Here is a 20,729-nt window from a genome sequence, read left to right on the forward strand (position 1 = left end):
AAACAAAAACACACCCAGGCCCTTATCTGTCCCTATTAAGTCACATAATTTTTAAGAAGAGATTTTTAAAATATAATGTATCCTATTAGTTCTTAGAGAAATTTCATAAATAATGCCTTTTTAAGGGCATGCTTTCTTGCCATTAGGTATTGAGCTGTGAAACCTTGGGAAAACCTAGGAGACCGTGGACAGAAACACTTTTGAGTCAGAAAGAATAAAGCTAGAGTTAGGTCTATTTATCCATTCAGTCATTCAACTAACATTTATGAGTGCCTTCCGTACACCAAGCCCTATATTAGGTTTGGGGAATCTGGAAATAAAACTAGACACTATTTCTAAACTTTCCTCCAATCCACACCTTATTGTACCATCTCAGAGAAAGAAGCCAAAGACTTTTCAAAATGATCCACAGAACAGATCCTCACCTCCATGAATCGAGAGATGGTCTGAATTGCCTGGTCGGTCTCATTGAAGGCTTCTCTCCAGGTGTACACAGATCCATTAGCAGACTGGACATCCTCTGGGTGCTTGGCCAGAAATGCCAGGATATCTTTGGCAGTCCAGTCTAAGCCATCTAATCGCTGTTCCCAAAAGTGGTCATTGCTTCTGCTGTCCAACAGTGTCTGGCATTCCAGTGAGAAAGTATAATCAATAAACACCAACTAAGCCTAGATACTAACACTTACATGATTTACAAAACCTAACCTTTTTACAGATATCGTCTTTTTTTAATCTTCACAGAAAATTGTGAGGTAGATAACAGTGTTCCCATTTTATAGGGGAGAATACTAAGGTTGAAAAAATGTATGATTTTAACTAAGGCTGAGTCATAACGTTATCAGGCATGGAGCTAAGACTCAAAGTCAGAGTAGTCTGCATCCAGAGTTCATGTTTCCAGCCTAGCTTAATAGTATCGACCACAATAACAACAGTGATGATACTTACTCTGTACAATCTTTATATTAGATCATTGATATGTTTTATCTCACTCAGCTCCCTAAGCAAGATCTGTCTAAAAATTCCCATTTTACAGATGAGAAAACAGGTTCAGAAAGCTCAAGCCCCTAACACAAGGTCACACAGCTAATAAGTAGCAAAGCCAGAGTATGAAACACGGACTCTGATTCTAGTGTACCTTCCCCTTGCATTGTATCATCTTCCTCTATTGAGATTCAAGCTGATGACTCCTCATAAACACCTTATGTCTAGGCTGAATTAAGACAAACCCACTTGTGCTGTTTAGCTTGAGGGAATGCCACTGCTATAAAACCAACTAAAATTGTAGGATGTATGGTTTATGATGCAAAAGAGGCCTGTCTTCCAAGACTTGTTCCCTAGCTGGTTGGTTCCCCATGTGAGTCCACACAGAAGAGAAGGACAAACTAATCTGATGTTCATCGAGTAGATCCAGAGACCTGGGGCAGAAGCCTGCACAGGTACTGCCAGAAAGACGGGTTAAGCTCAGCTCACGGAATAGGAGAAGCAGGTATAGCTCCTGTCACAACTTCGAGGGGGGGGAAGATGAAATTCTGGCTCTACTGAAATGGAATCTCTAAGGAGCAAAACACTGCTACTTATTAAATCAGTCTTATTTCCACTAACAATTTAAGTTTCCCCCCCATGTGGCTTCATATTTATTATTTTAATGGGAGCATAATAGTTTTATGGAGTATATATACTATAATTTCATGAACTATTCCCATACTGCTAAGAATTTAGCCTATTTCTAATTTCTCACAATAACAATTATTACAGCAATAACATTTCCACTCATACAGTGACTTCTTTAAAATTATTTCTGTAGGATACATCCCTGAGGGTGTACAGAATAGAGATACACAGGATAGCACTTTATTTTTTTAATGGCTCTTGCAATTTTCATTCCAAATTGCTTTCCTATAGGGAGCAACAATCTATACTATCCTCAATAAGACACATTAAGTATTTTTGTTAACAGATACAAATTTTTACCTCACAAAAGTTCACAGGGGTATGGGTTAGCAATTCTGAAATGGCTTTCTCTGGAGACTTGAACAAGAAAGAGCTGAATGAAGACACACGGCATTTGGGGCGAGGCTGGTCCTGTCCAATGTGACTTCTGAGCAATATGGTTAGGGAAGGCAGCAAGACCAGAAAGATGTGACCAGTGAGACTGCTGATCACACAGCCATTCTGGAGTACTTGAGGGGGTTAAGGGACCTACAATCACCCTTAGGAGTGGTAGCCAGGGAGGAAGCAGGGCCTTGAGATGAAGGAGGCCCAGAGCAGCTCAGAAAAGAGAACAGCTGAGAGTCTGTGGGTTTCATGACTCAACAGAGAAGTGCTTCTCAACTGGGGGGCGGGGGGGGGGGGGTGATGCAGTACATGTAGACAGGGTTGGAAACAGCAGAAAGATAAGAACTACCACAAGGGAGAATGGTGGTTGCCAGGGGCTAGGAGTGAGGGAAGTGGGTAGGTCAAAGGGTACAAAGTTTCAGTTACGCAATATGAGTAAGTTCTGGAGATCTAATGCACAGCAGAATGACCATAGTTAACAATACGGGTACTGCTGGGGCACCTGGGTGGCTCAGTCAGTCAGTTGAGTGTCTGACTCTTGGTTTCGGGTCGGGTCATGGTCTCAGGGTCATGGGATTGAGCCCAATGTCAGGCTCTGCAATCAGCATGGAGTCTGCTTGTCTCTGTCCCCTCCCCCTCCCCTCCTGCTCCCCTCCCTACTCACATACTCTCTCTCTCTCTAATAAGTAAATCTTAAAACAAAAACAAAAATATGACTGTATTATATACTTGAAATGTGCAATGAGGCTACTTTGTGAGGTGATGGATATGCTATTTAGCTTCACTGTGATGATCACTTCACAATGTATACTAACTCAAAACATGGTGTACAGCTTAGACAATTTTTATTTGTTAATTACACTTCAATAAAGCTGAAAAAAGAAAGAAAACCGAGAGCTACGGCCAAAAGAAGCCACAAGCCTCAGGCATAACCTCACATAACAGACACGAGGCTGTAGGAGGTGCAGAGGACTGAGCAGCACAAGCTTGTGGAGTAAGAGAAACACTCCTTAAGAGAGAAAAGAAAGCAGGTGAATAGGCCCCTTTAACTTCCACCCACAGACTGATGCATCCGGAATCAGTGTCTCCAGGTTAACCGCCTCCCCGCACTCCAGGCCTCAGTATCCCCTGGCATATCAGAAATCTCCACCATCCACCTGCTAGAAACCTTTTCCCCTCCACAACGAAGCAGCCACCAGGCTTCACCTCCTGCTGAAGTCTTGGCCACCCACTTAGCTAGTCTCCACTCTGGCCTCTGCCTTCCATCTTTCCACACTTCAATCCACCTGACATACCAGATTAATGCATCTACCCATCTCTCCTTGCTTCAAACTTGTTAATGGTCCCCCACAGCTTAAAGTAAAAGTTCTTGGTATTACACACAAGGCCCTCCAAACTACATGCCATGCCTTCCTCCCCAGCCACAGTTTCTACATTTCCTATTGCACATCTTGGACTCTCCCAGCAGAATTACTAACGAATGCCATGGCCACGTTTACAAGGGCTTTGTCCCCTAAGCACCGCGAGCTAGTCGTTGCTGGAACATCCAAGCCAAACTCTCCACTTAAAAGTAGGGGAAGCAATTAATATTATAGGTCAACTATACTTCAATTAAAAATTTTAAAATAAGGGGTACCTGGCTGAATCAGTTGGTGGAGCATGCGACATGAGCTTGGGGTTGTGAGTTCAAGCCCCAGAGTAGGTCGAGATTAAATAAATAAAATCTTATTTTTAAATCAATCAGTAGAGGAAGGAAAGCCTCTATCTGCCTACAGATCGAAATTCATGGAATCCCGTCAATAGGGCCCCTTATAATCTCCTGAGACACATAAGGAGAGACATCCAAAAAGTAAAAATCTGGATTCCAAGGACAGAACCAGGAAGAACAGGCCCAAGACTACACCTAAGGTCAATGGAGCTCTGTGTGGCTGGATCACGTGACTTCCTTCTCAAGGAGAGACTGGAGCCCAGTGGAGACCCATACTTGAAAGGCATGAATTGTTATTATTACTAGTCAGGAATTATTCCATATATCCATGCAAATCATTGTTGATGTTTTTCTCACCAAAGTCCCTTACGAATTCCGCATATGTAACAGGACTAGAGCAACAAAGATGACTCCAGCTTTCCCATCCCGGGAAGGCCCCATCGCACCCCCTACCCAGGGCATCAAGGGGGAATCCTAAGCCTGCAAAAGTACCTTCCAGGTAGGCACTGCCGCTAAAACCTGGCTATCCCTCTGATCAATGAGGTGTCAAGACAAGAAACCTGGTAAAATCCATTCTTGCTTCTTAATGGCAGCAGAAACAAAAGAAAGAGGCCTCCCTCGCCATGGAGATAGGAAATAGTCTAATGATTCTCTGACTCAGCCCAAGGCAGGGATGATGTGATTAAATGGCACTCAAGTTCAAACAAAGGAAACATTCTGTTCTTGCTCAGACTCCTCCGCTTTTGAATCCAATTGTCTCTAAAGCACTTATCCCTTTCAAGTGGCTCTGAAGCACTCAGTGCAATTCCCCTCCACACCTTAATGGTGGCTGGGCACTCACACAGTGCCTTGGAAGAGAGCATCTCAGCTCAATCTAGAGGTCAGACCCGGCCTTTGTCCCCACCCCTGTGTAGAGACCTACCAGGACATAGGAAACCTAAATAAGATGCCGTGGTTGGCTTTTGGACCAGAAATGACAATAGGCAGGGTCTTACAGTCACTAAATTTCTTGGCAAACTGACTTCTGACCACCAGATACATGGATGCTGGTGTGCATGAAACAGTGTTACCTGTGTACTCTCACCTGCAGCTGGAGCTGAGCTTGACACACCTACCCTGGTTAAATGTAAGAATTCTCATCCCATCCCAGTCATCTCCATGAAAGTGACCAGAAACTCACCACTATAGCATCAAGCAGGCACACAGTAATCGTAGGGACACTCACCCGAACAAGGTCCATTTCTGGGTTACTCTCCATGAAGGTCCAGATCTTGGGGCTGAGCTCTTCCCACATGCCTTGCATATCATGAAACACAGCCAGCTCCTGAAAGGTCTTATTCACCTGGAGTCAGGTGGGGAGCCAGGGGCAGCAGGAAAAATGAAGGAGAGGCAGAGCCATGAGACATTCAGCTGCCCCCTGCCAAGATGCCCCATCACTGTTTCCAATCTTTCCCATCCCCAAGAAGTGTCTGCCTGCAGCTATAATTCCAATACCCAAGGCTGGAGAGCTGGCCCTACAGGGTCAGCTCTCTGGCCTGGGTCATGCTTGAGGTTCTCCCTCTTTGGAAACTCTGGAAGAGCCATGAACATAGTCGATACAATCCATTTGAAGCCACAACTTCACTTTTTTGCCCATAATTTCTAGGAGGATTCTAAAGAGGGATTTCTGGGCCTGGGCAGCTTACCTCGGCCATAACCTGCCTTGTGGCTGGCGTGTCAGGTGTATACAGGATCTTCCCAACAAGCAGAGGCTTGAGAGCTTTCCAGATGATGCGGGAAAGAGGACTAGACTCCAAATTCTTCATCAGATCATTGCAATAAGGAGCTACGAAGAAGACAAAAGGCAGATATTCATATGCATGGTCATATACTTGTAGGAGCTCACAAGGGCTTGGGAGATAACCAAACAGTCCTGGGTTCAAATCCCAGCTCCAAGGATCCCTGGGTGGCGCAGTGGTTTGGCGCCTGCCTTTGGCCCAGGGCGTGATCCTGGAGACCTGGGATCGAATCCCACATCAGGCTCCCGGTGCATGGAGCCTGCTTCTCCCTCTGCCTGTGTCTCTGCCTCTCTCTCTCTCTGTGACTATCATAAATAAATAAAATTAAAAAAAAAAAAAAAAATCCCAGCTCCACCACCTAATAGCTATGTAACAAGTAACTTGACCTCAAGAGGAGGCCAACTGAGGAGCCTCAGTTTGCTCCTCTGTATAAATAAAGTTATTAGGTACTTGACAGAGATGTGGTGAGGAAACATAGATGTTATCAGTAAAGCTCCTACAACAATTCTTGACAAATAACCAGAGCTCATTATAACACTGTTGATGGATGGCTCATAACTGAGAGAATCTAGAAAAAATGTTTTACTATGCACATGCCTGCATAACTCTCGATTCATACTCGTAAGTCAGCCCTTGCCAACTCGTTTTCATTGAAAAGCTGAATTTAGACCTCAGTCTTAAGTTTTCAAGCAAAAATAAAACATTTCCCTTTAACAGGTCTCATCCCAGGCATATCGGATAAATGTAATAAAAATTCCTAACGGAAAAATCCAAAGTTATAATAGCCAATAAGGTGTGGTTACCCAGAATTCCTGAATTCTTTAAAAAATGTCATTCTGGGTTCTTTTAGATATCAAGTATCCTCTATACGCTGCAAGGAGGATATATTAAAAAAAAAAAAAAAAAGGATTTGCTCATAGTTGTATCTGCTTTGCAAATGAAGGTTCCCTTGGGCTGACTTGCAAGTGAGGCAGTAGAGCGGATGGCATTTCAGAAAACTGCCTATAATGCCATCCCCTTCAGGCTTGCAAAGCAACCTGCTATGTCTGGAGTGCTTTACTCCAGAGAAGAATAAAAGGTTCTTGTGTTACAGTAACACACAAAAAGCTGCCTCACTGGTGTCTGAAAGAGACACCTGTGGTTGGAAATGGAGAAAGGCTCGCTTGCATCATGTTTTCAAGGAAAAGGATGGCATTGTCTAAAACTGTAACATTGGCTCCTTGCTGCCACCAGACACAGAACACACAACCCCACAAAACCACCCAAGTGCGAGAAGCAGATATGGAGTTACGAGGTTCTCTAACACCGCCTTGCAGCTAAGAACCAAAAACAAACAGCAGATCAAATGCGTGAGTCTGATGATACACACATACACCACATTAGCAGCTATTTCAGAGGCCATGTGGTTTACCAGAAATAAAGCACAGGGGGCAGGCAGGTCAGGGCTTAACCCTGGCTCTTATGGATTAGCTATGATGTGGCTCTGATCAAGTCACTTAACCTCACTGAGCCTATAAAATGTGGAACCTTCCTTGCAGGGTTCCCGTAAGGGTGAAATGCCCAGTACACAGGAAATATTCCCTAAATGTTAGCTTTTATTGCTGTCATCATTGTAACTGTTATTTTAAAGGTTTTACTATAAAGCATGCCCAGGGAGGAGAAGAAGAAGATCCTTGATTTCTCTGGGAACTCCCCTCCCACAACCCCCAGGAGACTGGGGAGGTCGGCTTTCAATCACTCATGCATTTGATAAACACACTGTGTGCCTGATATGTGCCAGGCTTCCTTCAGAGCAGTGGGGACACTTAGCTGATAAGGAAAGGACTCCTCTAGGAGCTCAGCGTGGTGGGCAAACAGACCTGAAACACCCAATGCTGCTACAGGGGAGAAGGGTAAATATGGGGCAGGAGGGACATGGACCGGACCAAGGCTAACACTAACAGGGGCTGGGGCCGCCGGGGCTTCCATCTGCGCAGACACTCACTCGTAGAATTGTCATAGAAGCTGCCAGCATCTTCGTCCGTGCCGTTGCCACCAAAGAGGGCTTTGTAGTTGTTGTCCTCGTACCAGTTGAGGGACTTGATCTTGAGGCCCCCCCCCTCGGGGTGGCCACAGACGATGCGGGACACAGCTTGGTAGATCTGGGTGGAGGAGCTGGAGCTGTTCACGTTGGTCAGGAACATGACCTCCTGGCGCATGTCGCTCCAGCTGTTCATGCTGAACAGCTGGCACCATGGATTGGGAGGAGAAAGAGGGAGGAGGGAAGGGGAGATGAGGGTAGGGCAAGGGTAGAGGAGAGAGAAAGAAACATCTTATTTTCTTGACCTCTCCAGGGCCACACCCAGAACATTCCGTGTCACGTCCTTTTAGCCTTGCCATAGGGTTGTCAGAACCTTGCTACCCCACGGGTGGCCCTGGGATGAGCAGAGGCATTATGTGAGAGGTGGTCTGGAATGCAGGTTAGGTCCACAACTAGGTCCAACCACAATTCGAATCTGCATGTTCATCAGATGCCCCAGTGATTCTTATGCAAATTGAAGACTGAGAAGCATAAACGAGAAGTCAGTGGAGCCCCAGTGATGGGCTTTATTTCATTTGGATTATCTTCTGGCTTATGGAAGAGAATGCTTTCTCCGAATAGCCATGTGTTCCCAGACACCCATCAGGAGCTGCTCCCACCCGAGAGCACGTACTCCTTTCTGAAGAGCCTTAAGCCTCCCTGTGGAAAGTGAGGAGGCCCTGGGAGGAAAGGTAGAGTGTGTGTGTGTGTGTGTGTGTGTGTGCGCGCGTGTGTGTGTGTGCAGCCCCATCCTGATCTCAGTTAAGTGCTAGGCAAAGTGTTGAGGGGGAGACCCGAGGCTGAATCCCCGCTACGTGTCTCACGGGCTTACAGCCTTACACAGGTCACTCCTCCGAGGGTCCGACTCCTCACTGAGACCCCGAAGTGTCAATCGCACAAAACAGAAGAGAAGGCCTGGCACAGAACAGCCCTGCTCCCGCCCCAGCGGCCACGGGCTGTATCCGCGACCCACACCCCACAAGCACTTTGTCTCCTATACAAATGTGCTCCTGCACCTTGTAGAGTTCTGGGCCCAACTGTCCTTGTAAGTAAGTATTTATCAAGCACTTTGCATTTCTACCCATCTCACGATAAATGAGTTATAAACCTCTACATTCCCTGAAATGTCACCGCGTGTGCTCGGCGCCCGGAAGACTGAGCCCCGGAGGGCAGAGGGAAGACACTAGGCGGTCCTGCCCACGCCCTGTGGAAGGCCTAGATCCCGACACCACGTGCCCAGTTTTCTATCTCAGAGCCTCCTGGTTCGTGAGGGTAACGTGGACCTCGACACTGTAGATCCTGTCTTTGCCTCCTGCCTCCGGAGGGACACCAGGCACTCCAGGGGAGGTCAGAGGTCATAAGCATCTCTCCCTCCAAACCGGGAGCATCTGACATATACTACAAGGACACAGCTAGTGGCCAGCCTTTCCTTACTTTATCTTTTCATAAACTAGATGAGGTATTCAGGACAGGGAGGGCAGAGGTCGCCAGGCCACCTTTCCTTTTGTTGGTGGCGGAGCAGCCCCGGAGATGTTTTAATGACAGTAAGTGAAAGCCACTCACTTCTCTCGCCACAGGCTGCCTCGCCACCACCTGCCCACCAGCCCCCAACCGCAAGCACAAACTTCTTCCCCCGTGAAACCAGGACATCCTTGGATGGAGGCACCAGAGTCATTCCAAACCGCTGGCTCTTCCTGGCACCTGTCTAGGGGCGAACTCCTACTCATCCTTCTACACCTCAGCTCATGCTCCACACTTATCTGTGAAGCGCCCCTACTCACAGCGAAGGGTGGCCACTTGTCCCCCAGCCCCCGAAAGACGGTGTTCGATAATCATCTGTGGCGTGAATGAATGAATGGCTGGCTACTTTCTCAAGACGCTGCAAAGGCCCCTTTCTTCCCTTGCCCCCACCTTAGTCTCTTCTAATTTCACAGCCAGAATGTATGATGTAAGCAGTCTCATTCTCTAGGCAACGTCATACACCCTCTGCTCCAAACCCTCCACTGGCTTCCTGTCTCGCTCAGCGTAAATCCGGCCTTACCGGGTCCGCACGGTGCTTGCCTCCTTCCTGGACCTCAGCTCCGAGCACCCTCTCACTTGCCCCCTCTGTTCTGGCCACACCACCGGTCTTCCTGGGTCTTTAAATACATTCCTTAATCATACCCTACATCAATGTCTTTGTATCTGTTCCTGCTTAGAGTGGACAATATATGGTCATTTCGTAAGGTCCAACTGTCACCTTGCCAGAGAGGACTTCTCTAATCACCCCTTTAAGAACACTTCATCACCCTCTATCCTTCTTACTCTGCTTTCTTTTTCTTCATTGAGGTATCTTGCTGTCATGTTATTTGCTGACCTCTCTATTTCTACCTCCCACCATGCGAGCCCCACGAGAACAGGAGAGCTAGCGTGCTCGCTGCCAAGACCCCACCATCTAGCAATGTCAGGCACCTGGTAGGGACTGAATGGACAAGCGGGAGGCTCCCTGTCCTGCCTTCCCCATCTCATCACGCACACCTTCCCTGTCACCTAGATGTGGAACTCATGCCAGCGCTCACTCATTGAGTTCCTAAAGTCCCCATTTCTATCCAATTTGCCAGGCTCTGTTAATCCGTATTTCCTTCTTTGAAGAATGTCCTTTCTATTCTAGTCCAGGTTCCATCGGAGTTCATCACACAAAAAGGAGGCTATGGCAGCAAGAATATGGGGTTTGTAGTCCAACAGTCCTGGGTTCAAACCCTAGCGTTTGCCAATTAACTAACTAGATGACTGTGAGCCCCAACTTTCTGAGCCTCGGTGCCATCTATAAAATGGGCACAGTGAAGACCCACTCTCATCTGTCATGTGAACGATACGGGGAAATTCGGCGATACTGCATGAATCAAGTGATGTCCTGAGAAGTTGTTGGCTCCCTTTTCCTTTCAAGGGTTCTGCTTTGATCAGAACATATACTTCCTTTCAAACACTGAACAGATACATGCGTGCATTTATTTATTTCCCTTCTCCCGTGTGTCTCAGGGAAATAACAAGGTAGACAATATGTAACCCATGGTCACCGGGACTTGAAGGTGTTCCACTGCGAGGAGTGGGTGACCCTTGCTAGCCCCGGACCAGGGAGCAAGCAGGACAGAAGGAAGCAGCTGCCAAGAAAAATGGTGTGTTATTGCTTAGTGGAGAGTTTCAGCCTCATCAGCAATGGAAACATCACAGGCTTTCCATTATTTTTCTTACCCCAGACAAAAGGCAGGTGTAAGAGAAAACCCTGAACCCAGATCCTAAATTTAGAGACACCCTCCCACGTTACGGTCTCTGTTCCGCTTGCTCTTAGGCTCGGAGGGAAGCTGGGAGCGCACAGGGTGCACCAGTGCCTGCTAACAGAGCCCCAGAGACATGGCCATGGACTTGCAGGTCAGCTTCTGCTTTTCCTCCTGCCTCCTGGAAGAACCCCAGGTGACCCAGCTTCTGTGCCTACATAAAGGCCACCAGCATTCACAAGCAGAATAACAAATGGCAGGCCAGAAAGCCCTTCTCCTGAGAGGGACCCAAAACCCAAGCCTCTTCAGTCAGACACCCATAAGCAAAATTCAAAGAAAAAAAGAAAACTGAACTAAAAGCAACACGCCAAATTGTCAACGGCGTTCGATCTCCGTGTTTTCCAAACGTTCTGCTCTTTCCATCATGAACATACCGTACTTTTATTCTCGGAAACCTCAATTTCGATATTTGAGAAACACAAAACAAATACCAAAAAAAAAAAAAAATGATTTAGAGAAGCAACTCAAAATAAGACTGGACCAAGTCTGAGAACATTATTCCTATGCACTGTCCTGGACATTGAGGCCTGATTGTTTCTGGCTGCCCCCTGGCTCGGCTCCGTACGCACTGGGCATCAGACAGCCCCTCCTGTCCATGTCTAACCTGAAACAAGGTTGGGCGTCACCAATGTGACACACCCACTGGCTGACAGGCAGACAAAAGGGTAACTGCTTTTGCAAGTACCCACAGGCCCCCCTGATCTTGCAAATATAAGATTATTCTGATATGTCTGTCATCATGCAGACTCAGCTTGATGTTTGTCAAGAAAAGACAATCCCAAAGGTGAACCTCAGAGGCCAGGGGCTTACAGGGGCAGGTGTGAATTAGGGGAACACACTATTCCCTTTAGTTAGCAAACAAATGTTTTGGTAAAAGGACTAACCTTGCTGCTGAAGAAGAAATACGGAGAAGTGGCTGTAAGGCAAATGCAGTGCATGGAGGAGGACAAGGAATCACCCTCTTTACAAATGAGTCATTAACTAGGGATACAGAGTAACACTGGGAGAAAGTTCTAGACCAGGCATCGGGCATTCAGCCACAAACTAATTAGCTCTGAGACATCTCTGCATCTTGGTTTCCATCTCTCAAGGAAGGAGCTCAAACCAAATCATTTTTAAGATCACTAATGCTTCTAAAATTTATTGTACATTTCATGTAATATTCAAATCAAAAGGACCCTCTAAGCCAAACTCAGGATAGGCAAAAGCCATAGTGAATGGTCTGCCTCCTGAAGCTAGAAAGACACAACAAGGCCCTGGATGGCTCAGTTACGTGTCTGCCTTCAGCTCAGGTCATTATCCCAGGGTCCTGGGATCGAGGCCCGCATGGGGCTCCCTGCTCGGCGGGGAGTCTGCTTCACTCTCTCCCACCTTCCCTGTTTGTGCGTGCAAGCTTGCTCTGTCAAATAAATAAAATCTTTAATTTAAAGAAAGACAGAAAGACAGACAGACAGACACAACTTACCTCTTGGGCCAGAGTCCCGAGACTATCCAACAAAGTTTTTGTGGCTTTAGCCAATTGGTTGCTCAGGAAGGGAGATGTAGAGTTTAGTTCTGTCTGGAATAAGGAAAAAAAAAAAAAAAAACTTTGTTTCTAAACTCGAATGTAAACCTGAAATCTCTACTGAAAATAAACAAGTTAATTAAAACCATCCACAATCCTGAGTTTAAAAAACAAGAAACCCACTCCTGACCAAAATAAGACACTAAAATTATTCGAACTCCACATCTGCAGGTTATTTCAGATAAGACTTACTAATCCTCTGATGAATGCTTTTAAACAGTGTAGAAATATATATTTGAAACTCTTTGATATGCAACAGATAAAATCATCTCATGTTGGGGTGTGTGTGTGTGTGTGTGTGTGTGTGTCCAATGCAACTCTGACCACAAATTCCCAACACTGTCTGCAAGATGGGCAATAGAGGAATGACCTTGAGAAACAAGTTGGTAACGGCTCACAAGAAAGGAAGAACATGTAAAGTTGAAAGCTGCCAAAAGCGCAGAAAGGAGAATTTTTCTCTCTCATGCTGGTCAAACCAGCACTGCTTCTAACACCGGAAATTTAATATAGAATGTTTATTTTTATATCTACTTTTAGTCAGATCTTTGTATTTGCTCATGGGTATACTTAATTGCTGTTATGTGCCACCTAGTGTCATAGTAAATACAAGAAAATAATTGGGCCCAAGGAAAAGACAAAGTTAGGGCAGAAAGCCTAAGCTAGAAAAGAGAAAGAACAGTGATGCACAGGCTCTCAGGTCAGAATTACAATAGCTGAGGAGCCTCAAATTTGAGTTTTCAGGCTTCCAAAAAACAAAAAGATACAGAGTCAGTTTCATCATTTTTATTTGTTAAATAGGAAAACAAAAGTTTCTGGGAAAACTCATCTTTCCTTGGCACTTCTGTGGGTTTCATTTTATTTATTATCAGATACCTCTATAATCTAGAAAGGGCTGGGCTATTTATTTTTTTAAGATTGATTTATTTACTTGAGAGAGAGAGCATGAGCAGGCGGAGGGGTAGAGGGAGAGAAACTCAAGCCGACTCCATGCTGAGCCTGGAGCCCGATGTAAGGCTTGATGCCATGACCCAGAAATTATGACATGAACTGAAATCAAGAGTCAGACACTTAAATGCCTGAGCCACCCAGGCACCCCAAGGCTGGGCTATTATGCTACTTTTCTTGTATCAGGAATTGTTGTGAAATCAATACAAATTGCATGGAAAATAGCTGGAGGTGGACAGCGATCATCATTATCTCAAAAAGAGCAGCCTGGGAGATTTTCCTTTAAAAAGAACTCCAGGTTGGTGGCAGGGAGGGGGTGTGCCCTAAGTGGCTCAGTTAGTTAAGGGACTGACCCTTAATCTCAGCTCAGGTCCTGATCTCAGGGTTGTGAGTTTAAAGCCCCTGTTGGGCTCCATGCTGGGTGTAGAACCTAATTTATAAATAAATAAATAAATAAATAAATAAATAAATAAATAAATAAATAAATAAATAAATAAATAAATAAAATGAAATAAAATAAAATAAAATAAAATAAAATAAAATAAAATAAAATAAAATAAAATAAAATAAACTCTAAATACAGACGATTAAGCTAGTATCACCATGATCATCATAATATCCAAGCCAAATTCTGAATGTAGATTTCTGATAAAATCTGTCTAAAGGTACTTATGAAAGAATCTCTCCAGCCTGACTCATGAGCTTTCCTAGAAAGGCTTAGTCACTAGGGTCCACCTTTCCCACACTCTGCATCCTCAGATGGGCCTCTTAACCACTATACTCAGGTAGTTCTCCATGATGCAACTCAAAGATTATGTTAATGGTCCTTCCTTCCACTAAGTGATCATGAGCAAAAACAAGTGGGAGGTTTTTGGCTTTTTACTTTCTTTCTCTAGGTTCACATCACAACTAAAGGTTACCCATTAAAAGCTGGCCCTATATATAGACCCTACCATGAGGAAAACTTTTCCAAACTGCGAGGTCTTAACTGGAAGGCATGGGGAAGTAAAGTGTTCCTGTGCTTACCATCAGGCCCACGAGATGACGCACACTCAGGATTGTGCAGCAAAACAAAAAAATGCCAAATTAACTCAATGCCCATTTTCACAACTTAAAATATGACAGTTATCCCTTTTTTTTTTAGAAAGTCTGAATGGAAATAAGAATCTGATGATTCTTGTCACGGTCTCCTCTTCTCTGGTTATGGGGACCTGGAGTGGCTACAGAACTCTGGGCAAATGGCTCAAACTCCCCATGGCCCGATTTCCACAACTACCCACAAAGTTCATGGTGGGCATGTAACCCAGCATTGTCAAGAACACTAAATGAGAGGACACGTGCTGAGCACCTCACACAGCGCCTGGTACATAGTGAGCCCTAACGGTTCTCAGAAAGGTGACCCCTGCCTTTCTCTTCCCTTCCTTAAAAGTTTACTACCAAAACTGAAGGGTTTTCTAGTTCTTGAAAAGACATCCATCCATGCTCCCCTCCCCCCTCTGTTTCCTGGCTAACGCTGGAAGAACTGTTTCTCCTGTCAAGGGGCCCTCCGTCCACTACGCAGAGAGCCAGAGTTGTCATCGCAAAGCACATCAGCCACACCCAATGTGCTATTTCTAACATTACAAATCCTCTTCAGCGCAAAACCGAGACCTAATTCCCGAAGGCTTGGGTTGAATGCTTCTCTCCTCCCTAAAGCCCCTTTTTCCTCAGTGTTTGCAAAACTGTGAAACGAAAAATGTTAGCAGCTAAAATATATACTTACATTATGTAATATTCAGTGTATGAAATACAAATACAAATGTATATTTAAATCACACATGCACAGATATAAATTTGCCCTAAGGTTGACATTTAAACTGAAAAACTTGGGGGCGGCCCCAGTGGCTTAGCGGTTTAGCGCCACCTTCAGCCCAGGGCGTGATCCTGGAGACCCAGAATCGAGTCCCACATCAGGCTCTCTGCATGGAGCCTCCTTCTCCCTCTGCCTGTGTCTCTGCCTCTCTCTGTGTGTCTCTCATGAATGAATAAATAAAATCTTTTAATTAATTAATTAATAAACAAACAAACAAACTGAAAAACTTGAAGGAAAAATCATAACCTACATTTAGGTATATATGTAATCTATACCTACCTACGTATATACGCATATAAGCACATACATAAATTTTATCCTGATGCATATGTACGTGTACCTTCTGTTTCTAGTAAGTGATATTGATTTTACCTTTACAGTAGAGATATAATGTCTAACTTTCTTAAGCAAGTGAATCTACAAAAAGGAAATATTAAATTTAAATGGTACCAGTGGCCCTTGAACTACAACCAAAGTCATGACAGAGAATTGTGAATGAGCAGGTTCCACGGACATAATGTAGTCTCAGAGAGCTCTGGCACCAGAACCCCCTGCAGTGCCCGGTAAGCATGCAACCTCCCAGCCCTCAAAGACCTCCTGATTCAGAAGGTAGGCATGTGAGCCAGGAAACTTCAGGATTTTTTTGCGCATAGAAGTTTGAGAACCACTAAGCCATAGCCCCTGGACAATGTTCATTCCTCTTTTTTGAGCATGTTCTCCACAAAGGTGGTTGTTTGTGCATTCCACATCTGGTTGGCATGATGCAGTCTGCTTTGATAGTGAAGCACTGAAGAGAAGCCAATCAGTTCACCCCACCCTGATTGGGATCAGAGATGATACAAAATGCATGTGAGGCCAGAACGTCATACCAATTGAGTTCACAGCCACCAAGTGCAAAAGGCCAAGTCTCTGAAACCATAGATATACCGCCCGTTGTCACTATTAGCAGTCATCTCTCCCCTGAAGGGAACAAATCAATCAGCAGTTCATGTTCTTAGACTACGTCTTCCTCATCTGAATGAATTTAAACTTTCATAGGTAATGATTTTCCCTTCAGGTTTTTCAACTTAAATGTCTTACTTAACCTTTGAGGCAGGCTTATTCTTTTTGTTTTAAAAGCTACACAATTCAGCAAAACTCCATGCACGTACTGCTTACCCCATGAACACCACCGTTGGCCACAGACATAAACATAAGGGTTTCATTATATTTACCGTGGATATCAGACCTTTATGTATTCAGACACAAATGCCATACCACATCCTAGGGCTGTTGTCAATAGTCTGAGCTCTGGTTTGCTTAGAAACTGATTAATTTAGGTTTTGGTTGATAAAAGAAACATTGGCTAAACCCATCCATAAGTAATAGGACGATCAATGTCATTATCAGGATCCCTTTTTATGCTAATTGTTGTTTGAGATTAAATGCTTGGCATTCATTAACCTAAGTATTGGCAACCTATCGTCAATACAAATTTCCATCTTCAAAGATGTGTTGGAGTTACACACGGATATGGGTTGACATGACAGGCTTTAAAAAAAAATTTCAAATTCAGCGCCATTTAAAGCTCTGGCTATCCAGATATTTTGCTCAAGACTTGATTTTACTTTTCTGTGCCTGAATGTTACGAAATACAGAGAAGAGACTGATGAGAATCTGCAAACTAAAGATTACAAAATTGTAGGGAAAAGATGGGCTATTCAATTACTGTTGCCAGGACTAGTTGTTCATGTAAGAAAAATCAGTAAGTTTTCCATCTCATACCACTACACAAAACTAAGTTCTTGGCAGATTATAGAGCTAAAAGTAAAAAATGAAAATTGCCAATATATAGGAGAAAATGTCTTTATGAACTTGGGATAGGGAAAGCCTCTTGATATATAAAAAGTCCAAACCAAGGGAAAAAAAATGACTCCAACTTTCAAAAGTAGAAACTAGGGCAGCCTGGGTGGCTCAGCAGTTTAGCATCGCCTTCAGCACAGGGCATGATCCTGGAGACCGGGGATCAAGTCCCACATTGGGCTCCCTGCATGGAGCCTGCTTCTCCCTCTGCCTGTGTCTCTGCCTCTCTGTGTGTGTCTCTCATAAATAAATAAATAAAATCTTAAAAAAAAAAAAAAAAAAACAAAGGTAGAAACTATGCAGGACACCTGCAGGGGAGAAGGGGGGGATCACTGGCTCAGTGGTTGAGTGTCTGCTTTGGCTCAGGTTGTGATCCCAGGGTCCTGGGATTGAGTCCCAAATTGGGTTCCCTACAGGGAGCCTGCTTCTCCCTCTGCCTATGTCTCTGCCTCTCTCATTAATAAATTAAATCTTGAAAGAAAGAAAGGAAGAAAAGAAACTAACTATGCACCAAAAGACACCATAAACGATGTGAAAATGTGAGCCAAAGACTAGAAGAATGAGTTCTTAAAATTTCAGAATAAAAAGGAAATACCATAGAGCAGTTAAAATGAATCAGATGCCACATGTATCAATCTGATAAATCAACAATATAATGTGGAGGTAAAAAGACAAGTTAAAGATCAATATGCACATTCATACAATGTGGACACCTACAAACCAATATGGTAAGCTACCATTAACAGAATGCAAATACATATATATGGCATAAAAGCATGCATCTCCAGGATAGTGACGGTCTTGGAGGAAAGAAGAGGGGATACACAGGTGGCACTGACTATAAGTGCAACGTTTTATTTCTTGAAAAGAATCAGAAGCAAGCAAGGTGAATGATGGGTGATAGTACAGGGGTGTTCTTTCCATTATTCTCTACGCCTGTTTGTAAGTTTTAACTATTTCATACGTTTTAATTAAAGATAAAAGAAGTGAGGAGGAAAGGAAGCAGAGCAGGCAGGAGTGGAAGAAAGGCTCAAGAATGTAAGCTGGCTTGACCATATACCCAATCTGAAAAGTGTCTACGTTCCTTGAGTACAATTAACTTTGAGAACCATGCCCTGAAACTAGGCCACAAAATAATGTCTGAGAACCATATGCCTGCACCTACTATTAACTGTGGTCTCCTGCTAATATCTCACAAAGGCAGGCAAAGCTTGCCAACTAGTATTTCCAAAGAGTTCCAGTAAACAATTTACAGTTTGGAATTCCTACTATTATTTTTCCTAAACAAAAACATTCCCTTTGCTATGAACTCATAGAGGTCCCCATTGACCACAGGAGGCAAGTGATTTTCTTGTGTGAAGAAAGAGAGGAAAAAAAGTGAAGATAAAACCTTTAGTGGGGGACTACATGACCTATTGTAAGCTAACTGGAATTCGTGTATTATTCGATATTTTTATATCATAACTAAATACTGTAATATCATTACAGGAAGAATAGACAAGTACATATTGTATTACCCAAAAGGCTCCCACCCATTTCTGCAAAGTGTGTCAATCACCACATGGCAACATTGCCGAAAAGCATGACATTCTGGAGCGCTGGCCCTAGCACAACAAAGACCATTATTATACCCCATCTTTCAGGGGGTCTAACAAACGATTTCATTATAGTCTTTCTATCCTAGTAGCTTAACTAAATTGTAAAATACTGGCAATTAAAAAGGCAGTAACCTAGCCAAGTCAATTTGACTTTAATTTCTGAGCTGGTGTTTATTTCAATTGAGCATCCAGCATAGTTCCTGGCATAGAATAATTAGGCACCCAGTAAATGTCTGTGGAAGAAAAACTAAAAGCAAGAGAGAAGCACATTAGGAGGACGAGATGGTATGTGTCCTGCTTCAAAGGTCATTCAACTTCACCTCATCAAGTCACCACCTTCTGGAGCCTTTCAGTGGCTTCCTTTGCTCTAAAGGATGAGGCCCAATGGCCTCACATGGCTCTTGAAAGTTTGCCTCAGCTGATCTGTAGTCACCTCCACAGCATTCGGTCTTACTGTTCCTTCTACCATCAAATTCCCCGTAGCTACATCTGCTCCTCTCTGAACCAATCAATCATGTACAGTTCCCCTAAATACCACCTTCATTCCTTTCCCCACTCTGGACACCATACATAAGCCAGGTCCTCTGCCTGGAACATTCTTCTCCCTGTTCTTTACCTGACTAACCTTTATTCTTTAGGTCCCAACTTAACAGATGCCTCCTTCCTGATCCTCAAAGAGAGGATTAGAAGGACTGCATCAGAGCCTGCACAACACCCAGCAGAGGATGCAACTGCTCCTCCCCTGGTCTGTCCCACTCATTGCCCACCACCAGGGAAAGACATCGGTTGCTTGCTCAATATTGTCTGCCACCCGCCCCCCCGCCCCCAAGCCCAGTGCATGACACAGATCAGGGCTCAATATTTGCTGAATGAATGAATTTAAGTATTTGTTTACAGATAATCACTCTACAAAATAAAGACTGGGAGAGATAGATTATCAACGCATTAAGAAGCCACTGCCAAGTAGAAATAGAAGATAGAACATTGTGAAATTAAATGTAATTAAGGGCATTTTAAACTTCCTTTACTCTCAGAGTAGGCTAAAAATCTCTACTTCACTTTGCCCATATTCAGAAAATCCAACTCAAGGCTAGGATTTTATGTCTTAGCTTAAATTGAAAATAAGGAAGCCAGATACTAGGTACAAAGACTACTGCCACCCAGAAGACATCCTACCTCTTTCCAGTGATTTACTTGATAATGAAGTTTTCCTTTGAGGAACAATTTAATATTTCTTATCAAAGTAGAGAACTACAAAACTCATGTCTGAGGGAGGTACTAATCTTTTAAAAAAACAACTCAACAATTTAAATATTAACTTGTAAATTTGGGGCACCTGGGTGGCTCAGTCGGTTGAGCATCTGCCTTGGGAAGAGGTCATGATCTCCCTGTCCTGGGATCAAGCCCCACATCGAGCTCCCTGCTCAGTGGGGAGCCTGCTTCTCCCTCTCTCTCTGCCCCACCCCCCCTCCCCATGCACACACTCTCTAATAAATAAAAATCTTTTTGTAAGATTTTATTTTTATTTACTCATGAGAAACACACACAGAGAGAGGCAGAGACACAGGCAGAGGGAGAAGCAGACTCCCTACAGGGAGCCTGATGTGGGACTCCAACCTGGGACTCCGGGATCATGCCCTGAGCCTAAGGCAGATGCTCAACCACTGAGCCACCAGGCGTCCCAATAAAAATCTTTTTCAAAAAACTTTTAAATTTGTTGTGTTTAATGCATTAAAATATTTTTTTTGTTTCTTTTTTTTCTTTAAAGATTTATTTATCTTATTTTAGAGAGAGAGAACAAGTAGGGGACAGGGGCAGAAGGAGAGAGATAGAGGGAGAGAGACAGAGAGAGAAAACCCTACACAATCTCTGTGCTGAGTGTGGAGCCTGATGTGGGACTCAATCTCATGACCCTGAGATCGTGGCCTGAGCTGAAAAACCAAAAGTCAGAGACTTAACCAATGAGTCACACAGGTACCCTCACTTTTTTGCTGTTTCTAAGCACATTTCAATA

General features: G+C 44.1%; 1 protein-coding gene across 5 annotated transcripts in view; it reads right to left on the bottom strand.

Annotated features, from left to right (window-relative positions):
• ABCA1 (ATP binding cassette subfamily A member 1) overlaps nucleotides 1–20,729 on the bottom strand; it is a 128,533-nt gene that overhangs the window by 48,184 nt on the left and 59,620 nt on the right. For all 5 annotated transcript variants that reach the window (XR_012038383.1, XM_072842211.1, XM_072842213.1 and 2 more), the window contains exons 8-12: nucleotides 12,380–12,472; nucleotides 7,526–7,766; nucleotides 5,449–5,588; nucleotides 4,989–5,105; nucleotides 426–623 (exon numbers count right to left, since the gene is read on the bottom strand). Coding sequence is in view for 4 of the 5 variants with exons in the window: in XM_072842211.1 (XP_072698312.1) it covers nucleotides 426–623; nucleotides 4,989–5,105; nucleotides 5,449–5,588; nucleotides 7,526–7,766; nucleotides 12,380–12,472 (789 nt within the window). In the remaining variant the exon portion in view is untranslated. The remainder of the gene's footprint in view (nucleotides 1–425; nucleotides 624–4,988; nucleotides 5,106–5,448; nucleotides 5,589–7,525; nucleotides 7,767–12,379; nucleotides 12,473–20,729) is intronic.

Source organism: Canis lupus, chromosome 10 (genome assembly GCF_048164855.1).
Source record: "Canis lupus baileyi chromosome 10, mCanLup2.hap1, whole genome shotgun sequence".
Classification (NCBI taxonomy): domain Eukaryota; kingdom Metazoa; phylum Chordata; class Mammalia; order Carnivora; family Canidae; genus Canis; species Canis lupus.